This window comes from Lingula anatina, chromosome 9 (genome assembly GCF_051362555.1).
Source record: "Lingula anatina isolate TDL-2025a chromosome 9, LinAna3.0, whole genome shotgun sequence".
Taxonomy (NCBI): Eukaryota; Metazoa; Brachiopoda; class Lingulata; order Lingulida; family Lingulidae; genus Lingula; species Lingula anatina.
In genome coordinates this window covers 18,571,314-18,591,318 of record NC_141775.1, presented here as the reverse complement: position 1 = coordinate 18,591,318, position 20,005 = coordinate 18,571,314, and the positions used below count along the sequence as shown (strand labels likewise).

At 34.9% G+C, this 20,005-nt stretch overlaps 2 protein-coding genes across 2 annotated transcripts in view; both read right to left on the bottom strand.

Annotated features, from left to right (window-relative positions):
* LOC112042630 (uncharacterized) overlaps positions 1-20,005 on the bottom strand; it is a 168,254-nt gene that overhangs the window by 141,105 nt on the left and 7,144 nt on the right. The window lies entirely within an intron of this gene.
* LOC147760065 (E3 ubiquitin-protein ligase NHLRC1-like) lies at positions 55-18,457 on the bottom strand. Its single transcript, XM_086996320.1, has 2 exons — positions 17,416-18,457; positions 55-446 (listed from the first exon to the last, which is right to left on the bottom strand). The coding sequence occupies exons 1-2, from the start codon at positions 18,350-18,352 to the stop codon at positions 55-57; spliced, it is 1,329 nt and encodes a 442-aa protein (XP_086852446.1). The 5' UTR covers positions 18,353-18,457.

The following is a 20,005-nucleotide window of genomic DNA, read 5'->3' as shown; positions in this document are numbered from 1 at the left end:
TACAAAGGCACCACTTATTTAGGTGCTATTTCACTCAGCCCCTCGTCTACCATACTAAGATAGGGAAGGACACATTTCGACACCCACATGTACACGTATGTATAATTCCTTATTGTGGGTTATGCGGTAAAATTGAAAATGTCTTATCTGCTGTTCTTCGTATTCTTTATAAACAAATTCCATATGTGTCAAATGTTTTCCTTTATTCTGCTTACCTTTTCCTCTGATCCAACAGGATCGGCCAGCTTTATGGACAACACACCTATGGCGGTATATATTCACGCCAGTTGTATTTGCATCTTCTTCTTTGATATATTCCTCATGGATGAGGCGCTTGGCGAGATGAGTCTTTCCCACACCGTAAGGTCCAACAATAGCTACTCGCTGTCGGTATACTGGAATCTTACCACTTTCACACAATCGGCGAAGCCGTTCATTAAACTCACCTGGTAATACAAATGTGATGCTTCACATTGACAAAAGGACTCATGGATTATGGATAAGGTGAATGATGATGTTTGCAGATGTTATATTTATTGTGAAGCAATAGCAGAGAGGAAGCGAGAGAAAATCTAGAGAGGTGGATGCCTGCATATGTGCTTGAGAGTAACAGGATGGAGGTGAGTAGTAGCAAGACTGAACAGCTATGTCTAAATGATGATGCTGAGATGATGGAAGGAGTGGCATTCAAGAAAGGAAGTGAATTTAAACAGTAAATGAAGGAGCAGCACAGAGGAGGATAATATCAAGATAAAATAGGCTGGGAAAAGGTTATTGGAGTTCTCAATGTATGTTACAGAAATATGTACAGATCGTGCCTATACGACCATGTTTGAATCCACCCATTAAAACTACCTTTCCTGTCACAACGTCAAATTTTTAACATAATACTGGTACACTTTCGCTACTGCTACTAAACGGCAGCATACCTTATACACCCCGGCACCAATTCTCTCCCTACCTATCTGTGTATGTCCCTTGATCGATACTCCCCTGTGCTTTAAGTCCCCGCACAAATACTCCTCCGTACCTATACAACCCCCGTGCCGACAATTCCCAGTACCTATATGTGTATAAGGTACGTCACAGTTTAAATTTCCCGCACCAATACTTCCTGTACTTATATTTTCCTGCACCGATACTCCCCCTTATTGCTCCATCCCTGCACAAAAACTCCCTCGTACCTACTCTAAATTGGTGGAAATGTTTTTTTTTTTTTTTTTTCAAATGGAAAATGCATTGGGTATTAGTGTGTTAGGTAAAATCTTACATTTTCACGATGACAAAAGTCGTTACATCGCAGCTCAATAAAAAATTTTGAATTCAACTGAATTGAGAAATTCCCAAAAATACTATGGTGCGTTATTTATATCAGGGTAAAACAAACTTTGAGTAAAATAGATCTAGATAGATAACAAGGCAGCAAAGCTGTCAAATGTACAGACAAAAAACAGAAAATAAAGATGCAAAATAGGTCATTTTGTCAATTTTGATGCAATAATAAATAATGCTTATAATAGCACTGTCAGTCAACACTGAATTTTAATCATGCACAACAGGTAAAATGGTCAATAACATGAGCGGACCCAGAGATATTTTCTGACAGTATTCCAAAGTATCTATTTTGATCCATCCTCCATTTTGATGGTCTTCCAACAGAAGAAAAAATAGATACCAGGCAATATAAACTTAATAACCTGACTGTCTTCCGGAAGTCCCAGAAGATGGTCTCAATCTACCCTTTCAATAAGATTACAGTTTCAGGACCATGAGAGTTCAAATTCACATGATGTAAGTCTCAATATTTGAAAAATGATGACAGTGCATAAAATAATATTACATAAGTAACATAATGTTTAAAGACATAAAAAACAATACAACTGCTTATGTGGAAAAACAGAAATGTCAGAGTCTCAGGCGGATGAGAGTTGTCACAAATGCAAGTGTTTGAGAAAAAATTATAAAGGAAAACAACAAAACTAGAAAAGCACTCCGAGAGTGCAGACCTCTGCCAAGGTAGCAATTGTTGATTATTATTGATTTTTGTCCTCTTTGGCCCACTTCTGACAGTTCCTGAAAATTTCAGCAAAATCGGTCCATAACTTTTTGAGTTATGTTGATGACAAACAGGGGTGAAAATATAACCTCCTTGGCAGAGGTAAATATAATTCCAATGAAGCTGCTATTCAAACTTTTAATCTTTCAGTTTGATATATATATATATATATATATATATATATATATATATATATATATATATATATATATATATATATATATTTATAAAACTTATTTGCAATATTAAACAAAATTTACCTGCATAATTATCACTGCTTCCTTATTATTAATCTAGCAGAGAGCTTAACCTATGGGAGTTTACAGGGAAATATCAACAAGTGTGCTTTATGTAATCTCAAATCACAAGTGTGCTTTATGTAGCCTATCAATTAGGCAAATTACTTTATAACTGAAATTAGCGAAGTGATACCCAAGGGAAATTTATAGACTGACCCTCTCAAAGGTCTTTCAGGCCCATAAGTCACAACTTAAGAAGAGCACAAAACAATAATGCACAAAATAGGAGACTACCACTTCTGATGCAATAATACATTATGTTTAACTGTACAGTCAACATCAAATTTTAATTTTGCACAACAGGTAACACCAATGAGAGTAAAAGCATAAGGCTTCAGGCCCATCAGAGTTCAAGTTTATACTTAAAAAGTGCCAGAATGAGAAAAATGAAATTTCACACAAAATTGCATTAAATTCAATAATAAATGATAACCCAATTGACCTGGCTTTCTAATTTGAACTGCATGCCGATCCTAAAAATCATACTCTTAAGTTAAATATAATAATAAATAACACAGTTTTCTTTTCATAATGTTTGCAGTAGCAGTGCAAAAAGATTATTGTCAATTTTGATGTAACATTACATAATAAATTATAGAATAATTATCACCAATTTTTGATTATTGACTATAAATAGCATGAACATGTAGAAAATTTGATTACCATCCGGCTTCATGTCCATGGGAGCTCCGAGTCCCACAATGAATATGCCAAAAAGATAATGAATATTTCACTAAAATGAATAACTTCCAGAAAAAGAAGCCCATTAGACTGCTTTTCCAACTTGGGCTGCATTTTAGTCCTGTGTTTCTTTTTTGAAAGTTTGACAATCATAACGAACACGGTTTTCCCATCATGGTCATCATGGCAGATGTGGATGATTGAATCTGACAAACTGCAATGATATGAGTTTATTTCCGTTTTGGACACTTGATTACACAATACATGATAACAAGTTTACCATCATTTTTACATAATCAACTAACAATGTTGTAAAGATGCAGGAAATATCAAACACACACTTTTACATATCTTATTAGTTCAATAATGAGACTGTTAACATGCCTAAGAATTGAATCTGAGGAAATTTGAAAAAACAGTACAACTTCTAAAATAATGGCCCGATAACACTGATTTTCGAACTCAACCTGCATTTTTGTAAGATTGACCACTCCTGTGAGTATAATGACAATTGGCTAAGCTGTTTTTCTTATATTGTGTTATTAATGTTGCATATATGTTGAAAAAAGTGAAAAAACAGCATAAAAAAATTAAAAGAAAATGTAAAATAAAACATAACAAAAAATACCAATAAAGCTGCTATTCAAACTTTTAATCTAGCTGTACAATTACTAACATGATATGAATAACCCTATTGAGTTTGAGAATAATAAGGCACTGTTATTCATCTTTAGCATTATAATGTAAGCGTTACACAAATTTTTTTTTGTAAACTTATTTTCCATATTAAATAACATTTACCTGCATAATAATCATCGATTCCTAATTATGTGACACAGTTAAGAAAGCTAAACCGATGGGACTTTACAATGAAATCTCAATGTGTGTTTATGTAATCTCATTTAATACCCACTTGAAAATTAATTAAGCAAATTATTTTATAACCCTGAAATAACTTGAAAATCAATTAAGCAAATTATTTTATAACCCTGAATTAACTGCCTACTATCCATATACATTTATTGCACCAAATAGCACTGTACTGCATTGCTTTCAAAACAGAAAACAATTACGATGGTTTTCCAACACAAGCTGCACTTCACTCTTTTCAGTAAGGTTGATTATCATAAGTAACATGGTTTTCCCTTAATCGCTATCCTGGCAGCAGTGTCCAAAATAGGGTTTTCTTTAACTTTCATGCAATATAACATAATACTTAACAGCATAATGACCATCAAATTTTTTATAAAAAAATAAAAGTATCATGGATATTCAGAAAATGTGATATGGAAAGGTCTCCAAGGACATGGAAGTTAGGGTCACACTTTCAAAATGCCAAAATGTTAACAAGAGATAACTGTACTGAAATGATTTTCTTTCCATTTTCAACACCTTTTTTACATAAAACCATCATCAATTAACTGTCATTTTTAAATGATCAACTAGGAAAATTGTTGACATAGGAAAAATATCAATAGAACAATTTATAATGTCCAATTAGCTCCATTTGGAGATTCTGAACATAGTGAATGATTGAATCTGATGAACTGCAATGATGAGTTCCTTTCCATTTTTGATACTTTATTACACAATGCAGGATAATAGGTTTACCGTCATTTTTATATAATCAACTAACAATATTGTTAAGAAGCAGAAAATGTTAAAACAACACTTTAACATATCCAATTAGTACCGTTATGAGACTGTTAACATGCTTAAGAATTAAATCTGAAGAAAAACCACTTATATACAAAAAGGCTAATAACTTCATCAAAACTTAACTGATCAAGCTTATTTTCAAACTTGATCTGTATACTGGTCAGATTGATCACTCCTGTGAGTTGCAAGACAAAAGGCTGATTGGTTTTCCTTAAAATGCGTTATCAGTGTTGCATGTATGCTGAATAAAGGGAAAAAAACAGCATTACTTTTGTAAAAATAGTCCAATCATGCCAATTTTCAAACTTGACCTGCGTATAATAAATATTCACCAGTTCTGTAAATTTCAATCCAAGAAAAGGACAAACATTCTTACACTTATCATGTTATCGGTGTTATAAAAGTGCTGAAAAAATTGAAAAAAAAACAAAAAAAAAAAAAAACAGGATAACTTCCATAAAAATTGCCCGATCTTGCTGATTTTCAAACTTGACCTGCGTATTATGAATATTCATTAGTTCTGTAAGTTTCAAGCCAAATGAAAAAACAGTTTTCCACTTATTGTGTTATCAGTGCTGCATATATGCTGAAAAAAGTGAAAAAACAGCATAAATTCCCTAACAATAATCGAATCATGCTGATTTTCGAACTTGACTTGCGTATTATGAATATTTATCAGTTCTACAAGTTTCAAGCCAAAAGGTAAATTGGTTTTCCACTTATGGTGTTATCGGTGCTGCATATATGCTGAAAAATAGTGAAAAAACAGCATAAATTCCCTAAAAATGACCCAATCATGCTGATTTTCTAACTTAACCTGTGTATTATGAATATTAATCAGTTTTGTAAGTTTCAAGCCAAAAGGTAGGATGGTTTTCCACTTATCGTGTTATCGGGGTTGCATATATGCTGAAAAAAGTGAAAAAACAGCATAAATTCCCTAAAAATGACCCGATCATGCTGATTTTCAAACTTGACCTGCGTATTATGAATATTCATCAGTTCTGTAACTTTCAAGCCAAAAGGTAAAATGGTTTTTCACTTATTGTGTTATCGGTGCTGCATATATGCTGAAAAAAGTGAAAAAACAGCATAAATTCCCTAAAAGTGACCCGATCATGCTGATTTTCGAACTTGACCTGCGTATTATGAATATTCATCAGTTCTGTAACTTTCAAGCCAAAAGGTAAAATGGTTTTTCACTTATCGTGTTATCGGTGCTGCATATATGCTGAAAAAAGTGAAAAAACAGCATAAATTCCCTAAAAGTGACCCGATCATGCTGATTTTCGAACTTGACCTGCGTATTATGAATATTCATCAGTTTTGTAAGTTTCAAGTCAAAAGGTAAAATGGTTTTCCACTTATCGTGTTATCAGTGCTGCATATATGCTGAAAAAAGTGAAAAAACAGCATAAATTCCCTAAAAGTGACCCGATTATGCTGATTTTCGAACTTGACCTGCGTATTATGAATATTCATCAGTTCTGTAAGTTTCATACCAAAAGAAAAAACAGTTTTCCATTTATCGTGTTATCGGTAAAAGTGCACGGCGACGGCGACGACGGCGACGACGGCGATGACAGCGACGACGGCGACGGCGACGGCGACGACAGACGCAGATGATGGCTATATGTACAGACACATCTGTGTCTGTACATAAAAAGGGTGTGTAATCTGGGGCCGGTTTCACAAAGCAGTAGTTAGTTAGAACAACTAACTACTGAACTACCTCGCTAACGAGCAAATTTTGCGATTTTCGAGAGGTGTTTCACGAAGCAGTCGTTAACTCATCGCTAAGTTCAGTCGTAAAGTTCGGTCGTTAGTTCTCTCGTTACTCACCGTAGTCTCGAAACCGTCTGCCGGAAGTGGAAATCTTGCGTAAAAGTGTCACAAAAGCACTAACTCTCCAATTTTTGGTGGCTGGAAATGCATAAGAACGTCTGCTTTGAGGTCGTCGTAAAGGATCTCCGCCACCTTTTTGCCGCTCTTTTTGTCACAGCTCGGCGCAACCTCTCGTAAATTGCATCATCGTGTGTATATTCTAATAGATTCTGCCTTTCATGAAAACGTTGTAGTCTACGTTGCCGTCTGGCGGTACGGATAACAAAAAAAAGTAGCCGCCATATTGGATACAAAGACAAACGACAGACAACGGTAACTAAGCAACCTTTTTATTTCACTCATTACGCATGCGTACGATGAAACTCTAGAGTTAGCGACTGGTCTGACCAGTCGTTAAATATCCAAGACAACAACGAGACAATAACGAGCAAAGAAATAGCGACTGCTTCGTGAAATGGCACTATAACTAGCGAGAGGCTAACTACCGATGGCTAACTAACTACTGCTTTGTGAAACCGGCCCCTGGATACTGAATCACTGCTGAAGAACGAAGTGAAGTATAAAGACATTTATCATGTAAATCACAAAGTCGATTTGCACACAAATTCTGACGTGTAAGATCGACTATGTTCCAGATTACAAAGCGGCGTAATGTAAGATTGCCAGTATATGACTTCCTATTCAAGGTCAATAGTAACTATAAGTGTATCTCTGTCATTTTTGCAGATAAAAGAGGCAAAAAATTTGCAAGACTTAGTACATGATGAAAAGTAGGTCAAAGGTCAATTTCAAGGTCACAGTTTGGCTGCCAGTATGTGACTTCTTATTCAAGGTCAATAGTAACCATGGGTGTATCTCTGCCAGTTTTTGAGTATTTCACATTTTGCTTCACTACTGAAAATTGAAATGTACTTTTTTATATAGCACAACTCCTAACCTACATATCAAAAACAAACAAAAAAAAATGGATTCCAACCCCAGTATTAATTGAGCTTGACAAGCTCTACGTAATGCAAAAAACAAGAGGTTCTTGTATTTAGGGTTCGGGTTTAATAGAGAGTTTTCAGCTTTGGCATCTAACGGCTGCTTTTCCTGTGAAAATGCACCAATTGACCCCAAACTCCCGAAGATGAAGTCCCAAAATGTAATCCCCCCACTTAGGTCGGTGTAGTTTCTAAAAATTGGCACAAACATATGTATATGAGCATGTGACAAAATGTCGTGGCAAAAGATAACTAAAAGGACCAAAACTAGACATGCTTTTTCAGGTGTCACAGCTAGTGGTACTGAAAGTGTGCTGTTTTAAGAGTGTTACCCTGCATATAAAAAGATAACTCATCAGCAGGTTTTTGAGATATAGCAGCTAGAAATAGCTGATGAGACAGCTTGGTGTTGGTTGTTACGCCGGACATACAAATACAGCTCCTGTGCAATGAAGAAATAATTGTTGGGAGTAATCTTAACATTTAATTTGAAAAGAAAGCTATCCTTAGGGGATATACAATGCAAAAATTGCCATGAGAAATAATTTCTGTAAATATTTGCATGTTGTGGTATGTCCGGCGTAACAATCAACCCTTCCACACATTCAAACTTTTAAAAATAAACAAGAAAACACACCTACATGACTTTCATTTAGTATGTATTCAAATTTATGTCAACCCTTTTGACAGAAAACAAGCATCAGTTGGAAATACACTGTGAATGAACACAGGAAAATAACAATGTTGGTGTTGGTTGTTACATCTTAAGAATGGACATACTTATGAGCACTAAAATACACCTGGAAGCTACACAGTTTGTCTGAGAACAGATCACATGTATTTTTTCTAGATCTTGTACCAATATACAAAGCAATGACACAACAGTGCACACATACACTGCTCTTTGCAACCAGTAGAAGCTAAATTTGGTGTTCGTTGTTACATTATGGTCACAGACATACTTTTTTCATTCTCAGTAAAAAATCTCAACTGAATATGCAGTCTGAAGAACAAGACATGTACAAGTAGGAAAGCTTAAATGAAACAATTATGGACAGATATAATAAGAGAATTACAATTTTGGAAGCTAATTATTGTGTTGGTTGTTATAACAAAAATACCTATCCCATTTTTCTGGTGCTTTTCAAACTTCTTGCACATCAAAAACAAAAAATTACAGTAATTCCAATGTTCGAATGACATTTAAAGCACTTCTTTAATGTAAAATCATAATTAGAGTATGCTGTATGAAAATAAACAGTGCAATAGAGATATCATATAAAGTGTGCGAACTCATTCTTTTGTCTTCATCATCAGTCAATCATTCTCAGCATCACGCTCAAGTAATAACAGACCAAAATACAAACACCAATGAAAATACCTGAAGTTGAACAAGAGGAATTGGAAATATCAAGAAATTATGACTAACTTCAAATCCATTCATACACTGGCACATGTGCATTGAGTGAAAACACAGCATCCAAAGATAAGGGTAAACTAGAGGATCAGAGAGGTGATACCGCCTCCGAATATTGTACCACCAGCTGGAGCAAGCGCATTCGTATAGACCCCTACATACACAAAATAAGGGACACAGCCACCAGTCTTTTGCTTGACAAGCTGTAAAAATGCAATCAACAAGAATTTTCAAAATATGCAAAACAAGGCAGCAAAGCTGTCAAATGTACAGACAAAAAACAGAAAATAAAGATGCAAAAAAGGTCATTTTGTCAATTTTGATGCAATAATAAATAATGCTTATAATAGCACTGTCAGTCAACACTGAATTTTAATCTTGCACAACAGGTAACATGGTCAATAACAGGAGCGGACCCAGAGATATTTTCTGACAGTATTCCAAAGTATCTATGTTGATCCATCCACCATTTTGATGGTCTTCCAACAGAAAAAATACATACCAGTCAATATAAACTTAATAACCTGACTGTCTTCAGGAAGACCCAGAAGATGGTCCACCCCTTCAATAAAATTACAGATTCAGGACCATGAGAGTTCAAATTCACATTATGAAACTCTCAATATTTGAAAAATGATGACAGTGCATAAAATAATAATACATGTTTAAAGACATAAAAAACAATACAACTGCTTATGTGGAAATACAGAAAATGTGCAGAGCCCCAGGCAGATGAGAGTTAAAAGTCACAAATGCAAGTGTTTGAGAAAAAATTATAAAGGAAAACATAACAAAGCTAGAAAAGCACTTTGAGAGTGCAGACCTCTGCCAAGGCAGCAATTGTTGATTATTATTGATAATTGATTGATTATTGTTCCAGACCACCACCAAAAATTAATCATTGTCCCCTTTGGCCCACTTCCGACAGTTCCTGAAAATTTCTGCAAAATCAGTCCATAACTTTTTGTGTTATGTGGATGACAGACAAATGGGGGTGAAAATATGACCTCCTTGGCAGAGCTTGAGGTAAATTTAATTCCAATGAAGATGCTATTCAAACTTTTAATCTTCCAGTTTGATATATATATATATATATTATTTAAAACTTATTTGCAATATTAAACAAAATTTACCTGCATAATTATCACTGCTTCCTTATTATTAATCTAGCAGAGAGCTTTACCTTTGGGAGTTTACAGGGAAATATCAACAAGTGTGCTTTATGTAATCTCATTTAATGGCCTATTAAGGCAAATGACTTTATAACTCTGAAATTAATCTAGTGATACCCAAGGGTAATTTACAGACTGACCCACTCAAAGGTCTTTAGGCCCATAAGTCACACTTTAAGAAAAGCACAAAACCATAATGCCCAAAATAGGAGACTACCAATCCTGATGCAATAATACATTATGTTTAACTGCACAGTCAACATCAACTTATGCACAACAGGTAACACAGACGAAATTAAAAGCATAAGGCTTCAGGCCCATCGGAGTTCAAGTTTATACTTAGAAAGTGCCAGAATGAGAAAAATGAAAATTTCACAAAAAATGCATAAATTCAATAAAAATGATAATCCAATAGAGCTGGTTTTCTCATATGAGCTGAAGGCCAATCCTAAAAATCGTACTTGTAAGTTAAAAATGATAATAAGTAGCACAGTTTTCTTTTCATAATGTTTGCAGTAGCAGTGCAAAAAGATTGTTGTCAATTTTGATGTAACATTACATAATAAATTAGAGAATAATTATCACCAATTTTTGTTTATTGACTATAAATAGGATGGACATGTAGAAAATATGATTACCATTCGGCTTCATGTTCATGGGAGCTCTGAGTCCCACAATGAATATGCCAAAAAGATAATGAATATTACACTAAAATGTATAGCTTCCAGAAAAAGAAGCCAATTAGACTGCTTTTCCAACTCAGGCTGCATTTTAGTCCTGTGTTTCTTTTTTGAAAGTTTGACAGTCATAAGTAACACAGTTTTCCCATAATGGTCATCAAGGCAGCAGCACCCAAAATTGTGTTTTCTTCTATTTTGATGCAACATTACATAATGCTTAACGGCATAATGACCATCGATTTTTAATAATAAAATATAAGTGTCATGAATTTTCAGAAAATGTGACTAGCATGGGTCTTCAAGCCCGTGGAGGTTCTAAGTCACACCTTGGAAATGCCAATATGTGAAAAATTACATTTTCACAAAAAACTGTTTAATTGCCAGAAAAATTAACCAAACAGACTGCATTGCCTACTGAAGCTGTATTTTAGACCCATGTTTCTTTCCTGTAAGTTTGAGAACAGTAATTGACACGATTTTCCTTAAATGGTCATCATGGGAGCAGTGCCCAAAACAGGGGTTTCTTCAAATTTTGATGCAACATTACATAATGTTTAACAGCACAATGACCATCAATTTTTAATTATAAAATATTAGTATAACGCATATTCAGAAAATGTGACAAGCAAAGGTCTTCAGGATCATGGAACTTCAAAGTCATACATTGAAAATGCCAATATGTGAAAAATTAAATTTTCACAAAAAAACTGCTTAACTACCAGAAAAATTTACCAAACAGACTGCATTGCCTACTGAAGCTGTATTTTAGTCCCATGTTTCTTTCCTGTAAGTTTGAGAACAGTAAGTGACATGACTTTCCTTAAATGGTCATCATGGGAGCAGTGCCCAATATAGGGGTTTCTTCAAATTTTGATGCAATATTACATAATGTTTTACAGCATAATGACCATCACTTTTTAATCATAAAATATTAGTATCATGGATATTCAGAAAATGTGACTAGCAAAGATCTGCAGGCTCATGGAACTTCAAAGTCACATCTTAAAAATGCCAAACTGTAAAAAAAGACAGCACTGTTCTGAAATGGGTTTATTTCCATTTTAACACTTTTTAAACAAAACAAAATAAACAGTATACTTCCATTTTTATATGACCAACTAAGAAAATTGATGAGATGGGAAAAATATCAATAGAACAGTGTTAAATGTCCAATTTCCTCCATTCTGAGATTCTGAACATAGTTGATGATTGAATCTAACAAACTGCAATATGATATGATATGAGTTTATTTCCATTTTTGACACTTTATTACACAATACACAATATCAAGTTTACCATCATTTTTACATAATCAACTAACAATGTTGTAAAGATGCAGGAAATATCAAACAAACACTGTTACGTATCTTATTAGTTAAATAATGAGACTGTTAACATGCTTAAGAATTGAATCTGAGGAAATGTGAAAAAACAGCATAACTTCTAAAATAATGGCCAGATTATGCTGATTTTCCAACTCAACCTGCATTTTAGTAAGATTGACCACTCCTGTAAGTATAATGACAATTGGCCTATCTGTTTTTCTTATATAGTGTTATCAGTGTTGCATATATGTTGAAAAAAGTGAAAAAATAGCATAACTCCCCTAAAAATGGCTTGATCATGCTGATTTTTGAACTTGATCTGCGGATTATGAATCTTCATCAGTTTTGTAAGTTTGAAGCCAAAAAGTAAAGCTGTTTTCCACTTATCTTGTTATCGGTGCTGCATATATGCTGAAAAAAGTAAAAAAAAAAACAGCATAACTTCCCTACAAGTCACCCGATCATGCTGATTTTCGAACTTGACCTGCGTATTATAAATATTTATCAGTTCTCTAAGTTTCAAGCCAAAAGCCAAAACGGTTTTCCAGTTATCGTGTTATCGGTGCTGTATATATATGCTGAAAAAAGAGAAAAAATAGCCTAAATTCACTAAAAAATGACCCAATCATGCCGATTTTTGAACTTGAGCTGCGTATTACGAATATTTATCAGTTCTGTAAGTTTCAAGCCAAAAAGTAAAATGGTTTTCCACTTATCATGTTATCGGTGCTGCATTTATGCTGAAAAAAGAGAAAAATAGCCTAAATTCATTAAAAATGACCCAATCACGCTGGTTTTCGAACTTGACCTGCGTATTATGAATATTCATCAGTTCTGTAAGTTTCAAGCCAAAAAGTAAAACAGTTTTTCACTTATCGTGTTATCGGTGCTTCATTTATGCTGAAAAAAGTGAAAAAACAGCATAAATTCCCTATAAGTGACCCGATCATGCTGATTTTCGAACTTGACCTGCGTATTATGAATATTCATTAGTTCTGTAAGTTTCAAGCCAAAAGAAAAAACAGTTTTCCACTTATCGTGTTATTGGTAAAAGTGCACGGCGACGGCGATGGCGACGGCGACAGCGACGACGGCGATGACAGACGCAGATGACGGCTATATGTACAGACACATCTGTGTCTGTACATAAAAATATATCAAAAGTTCATCAAAAGGTAGGTGAAAGGTTAATTTCACAGTAAGATTGCCAGTATATGACTTCCTATTCAACTTCAATAGTAACTATGGACCTATCTCTGCCAGTTTTGGAGATAAAAGGGAAGCAAAATTTGCAAAGTTCAGTACATGGTAAAAAGTAGGTCAAAGGTCAATTTTAAGGTCACATTAAGATTACCAGTATATGACTTCCTATTCAACTTCAATAGTAACTTTGGACCTATCTCTGCCAGTTTGGGAGATAAAAGGGAAGCAAATTTTGAAAAGTTCAGTTCATAATAAAAAAATAGGTCAAAGGTCAATTTAAAGGTCACATTAAGATTGCCAGTGTATGACTTCCTATTCAAGTTCAATAGTAACTTTGGAACTATCTCTGCCAGTTTTGGAGATAAAAGGACAGCAAAATTTGCAAAGTTCAGTTCATGGTGAAAAGTAGGTCAAAGGACAATTTCAAAGTCACGTTTAGATTGCCAGTATATGACTTCCTATTCAAGTTCAATAGTAACTATGGACCTATCTCTGCCAGTTTTGGAGATAAAAGGGAAGCAAAATTTGCAAAGTTCAGTTCATGGTGAAAAGTAGGTCAAAGGTCAATTTCAAGGTCACATTCAGATTGCTTCCTATTCAAGTTCAATAGTAACTATGGACCTATCTCTGCCAGTTTTGGAGATAAAAGGGCAGCAAAATTTGCAAAGTTCAGTTCATGGTGAAAAGTAAGTCAAAGGTCAATTTCAAGGTCACATTCAGATTGCCAGTGTATGACTTCCTATTCAAGTTCAATAGTAACTATGGACCTATCTCTGCCAGTTTTGGAGATAAAAGGGCAGCAAAATTTGCAAAGTTCAGTTCATGGTGAAAAGTAGGTCAAAGGTCAATTTCAAGGTCACATTTAGATTGCCAGGATATTACTTCCCTTTCAAGTTCAATAGCAACTATGGACCTATCTCTGCCAGTTTTGGAGATAAAAGGGAAGCAATTTTGCAAAGTTCAATTCATGATAAAAAGTAGGTCAAAGGTCAATTTCAAGGTCACATTTAGATTGCCAGTATATGACTTCCTATTCAAGTTCAATAGTAACTATGGACCTATCTCTGCCAGTTTTGGAGATAAAAGGGAAGCAAAATTTGCCAAGTTCAGTTCATGGTGAAAAGTAGGTCAAAGGTCAATTTTAAGGTCACATTTAGATTGCCAGTATATGACTTCCTATTTAACTTCAATAGTAACTATGGACATATCTCTGCCAGTTTTGGAGATATAAGGGACTAAATGTTGTAATTTTGGAGTTACCATAATGTGCCATAAATTTCCTACAGAAAAAATTAAATTTTAATATAAAGAAAAGGTCATTTAGGTCAAAATTCTTGAAATGGGAGGTGCTCTGAAGTATCAAAAGTTCAAATTTAATGAAATAATGTCATTTTTGACCACAAGTTGTCTGCTTTGCCAAGCCTTATGTTTTATTTTTCCGGAGTTCAAAATTTATTATCCATTACCGTACTGCACATTTTGCTTTCACTACCAATATGTACTTTTTGATACAGCGTAACTCAAAAACCGTATGGAATACAAAAAAACGGAGACCACTTCCAATGTTGGGCTTTACATGCTCTACAAAATGCAAAAAAGAATGGGTCTCTAGCATTAACGGTTCCCGAATTAGAGACAGTTTTCAGTTTCGGTATCTTATGGTCGCTACTCCCGTGAAAATGCACCGATTGACCCCAAATTCACGGAGATGAAAGATGACCTGAAGGGTAACACTTTCCAATAATATTATTGGTTAAGTCTGTGTGGTGTCTGAATAACAGGGCAAAAAAAATTTTTTTTCGTAAAAATTTTTATTTTTTTGAAAATTTTGGCCCGTTTGACCTTGAAGTAAAGGTCAAAGGTCAAATCCAAGGGCATATTTGAAATCTACACATATGACTTTTGGAAAGCCGTCTGTAGAAATTTTTCCCATAACCCCTTCCGTAGGGTAGATAATTAGCATTTAATTTTGCCATTTTTGGACAAGGGTGCATTGCAATGAGTGCCACACCCAGACCCCAATACCGACAAAGCCCAAATTTTACGTGGAACGAGTTGAGATTATAGGTGACCTAAATCCAAGAGATGGGTATGGGGGTCCTTATGGTCTAGGAGGAGAAGCGGTAACGGTAGCCGTCCGGCGGAGCCGGCGGAACGATCTGGTCGGGACCGAAACCATGTGTACCGCCAGCGCTAACGCTGGTGGTACAACAAGGCAGCATAGCTGTCAAATGTAAAGACAAAAAGCAGACAATAACAATGCACAAAATAGGCTACTGTCAATTCTGATGCAAAAGTACACTATGCTTAACTGCAAATTCAACATCAAATTTTTGTGCTCAACAGGTAATACCTATGTAAGTAAAATGTGTAACAAGAATATGGCTTCAGGCCCATGGGAGTTCACACTTTGAAAATGCCAGAATGAGAAAAATGAAAATTTCACACAAAATTGCATGAATTCAATAATAAATGATAACCCAATTGAGCTGGCTTTCTAATAAATTTGAACTGCATGCCAATCCTAAAGATCATACTTGCAAGTTAAAAATAATAATAAGTAACAAAGTTTTCTTTTCATAATGTTTGTAGTAGCAGCACAAAAAGATTTTTGTTGATGTAACATTACATAATAAATTACAGAATAATTATCACCAATTTTTTTTACAGGTTATAAATATGTACAGACACATCTGCCATGTCTCCTCTGTTTGATGTCCACATAAAGTAAATGTCTTGCTGCTCCGAATGTTGTGCTTAAATTCTTTAGTAAATGCTACTAAATCAATCTACGACACACATGTCTTTAAATATAAACATTAAACAGCTTTAAAAGTATCATCCTCTGATGTATTTTACAAATTACAGGTAATGAAATACAAGCACATCTCATTTGCCACACCTATAGGTATCATAATATGCGCCTTGATCTAAGACATCCCCTGCACATGCCATACAAACAAACTGGAAGCTTGGCCAATAAGCTTGGCCAATTAACTTGGTCAATTAACTTGCCCATTATGCTGTTAACAATACAAACAGCATAAAGAATGGGCCCAGCCAGGGCATAATAAACATATGGGGTCTGGGCTTTTTATGCATGGGACTAGATTTGGTCCTGGCCTTTGACATAAATATGTGGGTCCATCAGCATGCAGTTTAAAAAGTCCAAAAAGGTGGTCAAAACCATTTCATCAACATTTTTATCCAGTATAATAATAATAATAATAATAATAATAATAATAATAATAATAATAATAATATAAATAAATAAAAATGCATTTAACTTTTTGTGTTACATAAAAATGTGTTTAGTTTTGTATATTTCATTATAATTTGCATGCTGTGACAGTATGAATGCATGTACTATTTTTTTGTATTCCAAACCCAAGGTCACTGTTGTGTATGAATACACTACTTCCTGTGAAAAGTAGTTCCATTTCATGAAAAATGGTCGTCTGCTAGTTTTATTTGCAAAGAACAATCCACAAAGTCAGGAAAATAAGGTATCATCCAAAGTACTTCAACATTTAATTTATTTGTGTGTGTTAACAACAAACTGGTGATGAAATGTCTTTGAATCTAGAAGTGGTAAGACATCAAGAAACTTGACAAAGTACATTTGAGAATTTAGGTATATCTAAGCTTTCATGAATAGCTACAAGATGAAGAATATGAAGAATTGGACTGTTCTGTTGTGAGACTTGAGTTGTTCTTCACTGACAAATGGACAAGAAGTTCAGGGATTAAACAATGTAAGATGTTTTTCTTCTGACTTAATAAAAATACAAATAAAGCATACTATAAATTCCATTAAAAAGAGTTCTTTATCTTTATTCAAAATCCTAATCACTATAATGGGTTCATGGAAATTGGTCAGTAACAGTAAAGTATTAACTATAGAAAATGTCTCCACTCTACATACATTTTTACTAAAGCACAGCTGTGTGCTTACTGAATTTAAATTTGCTTAAAAGTTTTTTTTATTGAAATAAAGGCAAACATATTCATGGATAAAAACATTGTAAAACTAATAAACTTTCTAATTTTTTACATAATAATCATATTTATCCACAGTTTATACATGTTACTCACCTTGTTTCAGTTCAATGTACTGGAATGTCTTAACATTGCCCTCTATCTCTCCCACCACCAGTTGACCAGTAGCAGGGTTGATGACTACTGCATTGGGATACTCCAACCCATCATCCTCAGTGACAATGTATCTGATAAACTGTCCCTGTGGACTCAGTGCCACTATACTGTGGTTATACCTGTCAGCAATGAAGATGTGACCATAGCTGTCTGTGCACACTCCACATGGATAACTCAGTTCACTGCCTTCTCTGCTGCCGTCATACTGGTACAGATGATCACCAGTAGGTGACAGCACATGTACACAGTGTCCCCACACGTCTGATATCACAATGTTATCATTCACACTGTTCACTGTGATGTACTCTGGGTATTCACACATACTGAGTGGAATAGTGTTCAGGAGCTGTCCACTGTCTGCATGGAATGTCAAGATGAACTTCTTTATCCCACTGTCACAAACCATCACATGACCTTGTCTGTTCAGTGTAATACCCCGTGGTAACTCCAGTAGACCCTGACCCATGGTTGTCACCTGCTGACCTCTGGTGGAGTACACTTGGACACATCTGTCACCTGGTGATGTTATATACAGGTGACCAGTCTGTGACACAGCCACATCCCATGGTTTGTTTACTTTAATGTCAAACTTAAATTGTCCTTCATGTGTGAATACTTTTGTTCTGTTGTTTCCTATATCCACAACAAACATGTGTTCCTTATCTATGGCTAACCCAGTTATGAATATTCCTCTTCTATCATCTTCCAGTTTAGCACTGAAGGAACGCACACATTCTGCCTTCTCTAAGAATACAAATTGATTTGGAGCTGATGTTGTATTTGTTTCCTGTTCAGCTAATGGAGGTTGTGTCTGTACTGTCACCTGTCCTGATCTTGGATTTACACCTCGTCTAGACTGCCCTAACATGGCTTCCATTCCGACAGTAGATCCTGTAATATTTCTGTCAGCGATTGCTAAACTTTATGTTCACTTCTGGTGCTGCAGCTTTGAGATCACAGTAACATAAACACTTGCTCCATATACCTACAAACTGTTATTTATTGCTCAATTAGAAGTCAGAAATTGTGGGTTCATTTTGCTATAAATACAGTCATTTTTTCAACACAACACGCCAATTGGACTTCATTTCGTAGATTGTCTCAGGATCAGGAATAACGTAACTTCCTCTGTGGACAAGCAAGAGAGCCAATCCGCTAAGGCGTTCTTCTGCCATGCCTTTCGAATCAACTAAGGAATAATTAATTTTCGTGCACGCTCGGCCTCTGGTGGTTAATTATTCCCTAACATTTTTAGTAGGTGTGACAGACATTTAAGCCGCTTAAGTTGAAAGCAATGTAGTGTGGATCCCCCTAGAGATAGATCGATCCAAAGTTAGTACGATAACTCTGGGAATGGTCTCTTAGAGACCCCTGACAGCAAAAAATAGTTTTAAAATGTGCTGTAACTGGATAAGCTGAAAATATCGTTGACTTTGGGAAATTATATATTTGGCAATATATATATATATATATATATATATATATATATATATATATATATATTTTTTTTTTTTTTTTGTGGTGAAGAGTCAATATTTATATCCCTGTTCTAATTTGCTGTTTTAAAAATAAACAAACTTCCGAAAAGACCAATTAATTATGGACATTTTGGGAAGAAAAATATCATTTTCGGTTTTGGGATGTTCTCTAATACCAGGACGGCTATCGAACTGACTTAAAATATTGAAACGCCTCATGTATGATCATATCAATCTAGGGCAGACTTTGGTTTCTTTGTCCTAGTCTTTTGCACTTCTTTCAATCCTCAAAGAATAGAAGGAGAACGTTTGTTGGAAAGCTCCCTATAAGGAACTGATCCCTACAAAAAAACGCAACTTGTTGTGAAGTATGTGAACTAGGCCTACATATTGTTATCAGGGAGTTTGGAGAAAATTGTTTACTTAAAAGTTACCGTCTTTGTAGGTTAAAAGCCCAATGAAGTCAATAAAGTAAAGATAAATTTAACGTAAAAGACCATAAAATCAGAAGGTAGGTGTTTAAAACTGCGTTCCCATAACTGACTTTATCCAAGTACTTCAAGTTACGAGGGGGGAGGGGCAGATATTTAAGGCAGTTAAACTGAATGCAATTTAGTGAGAATCCCCGAGGAATTATATGGATCCAGCTATTACGATAGGATTATGGGAACAAGGAAGTTACCCAGTATCATTTGAAAAAAAATCTTTCATCCCGCTTAATGATGCCGTTGAAATAAGTTTAATTCCGATATTAAAAAAAATCCTAAAATCAAAAATTAAAATTTCCCCAAAATGGAGATATAGCGTCGACCGTTGGACAAAACGCATCTCTGTTTAATTTTGGGAAGTTTTTTTTTTTTTCAAACTGCATATTAGAACAGGGTAGTGTTTCTATGATTTTATCTGTTTTGTGTAAGACGTGAAGCTTTCATTTTTAGGTGGAAGTACACGGGAGTGGAGCCGTGACTGCTGGATAAAGTTCTAACTCTGCAGGGATTCTCACTTAATTGTATTCAGTGTAAGCGACTTAAATGTTGACACTCCTAATTAAG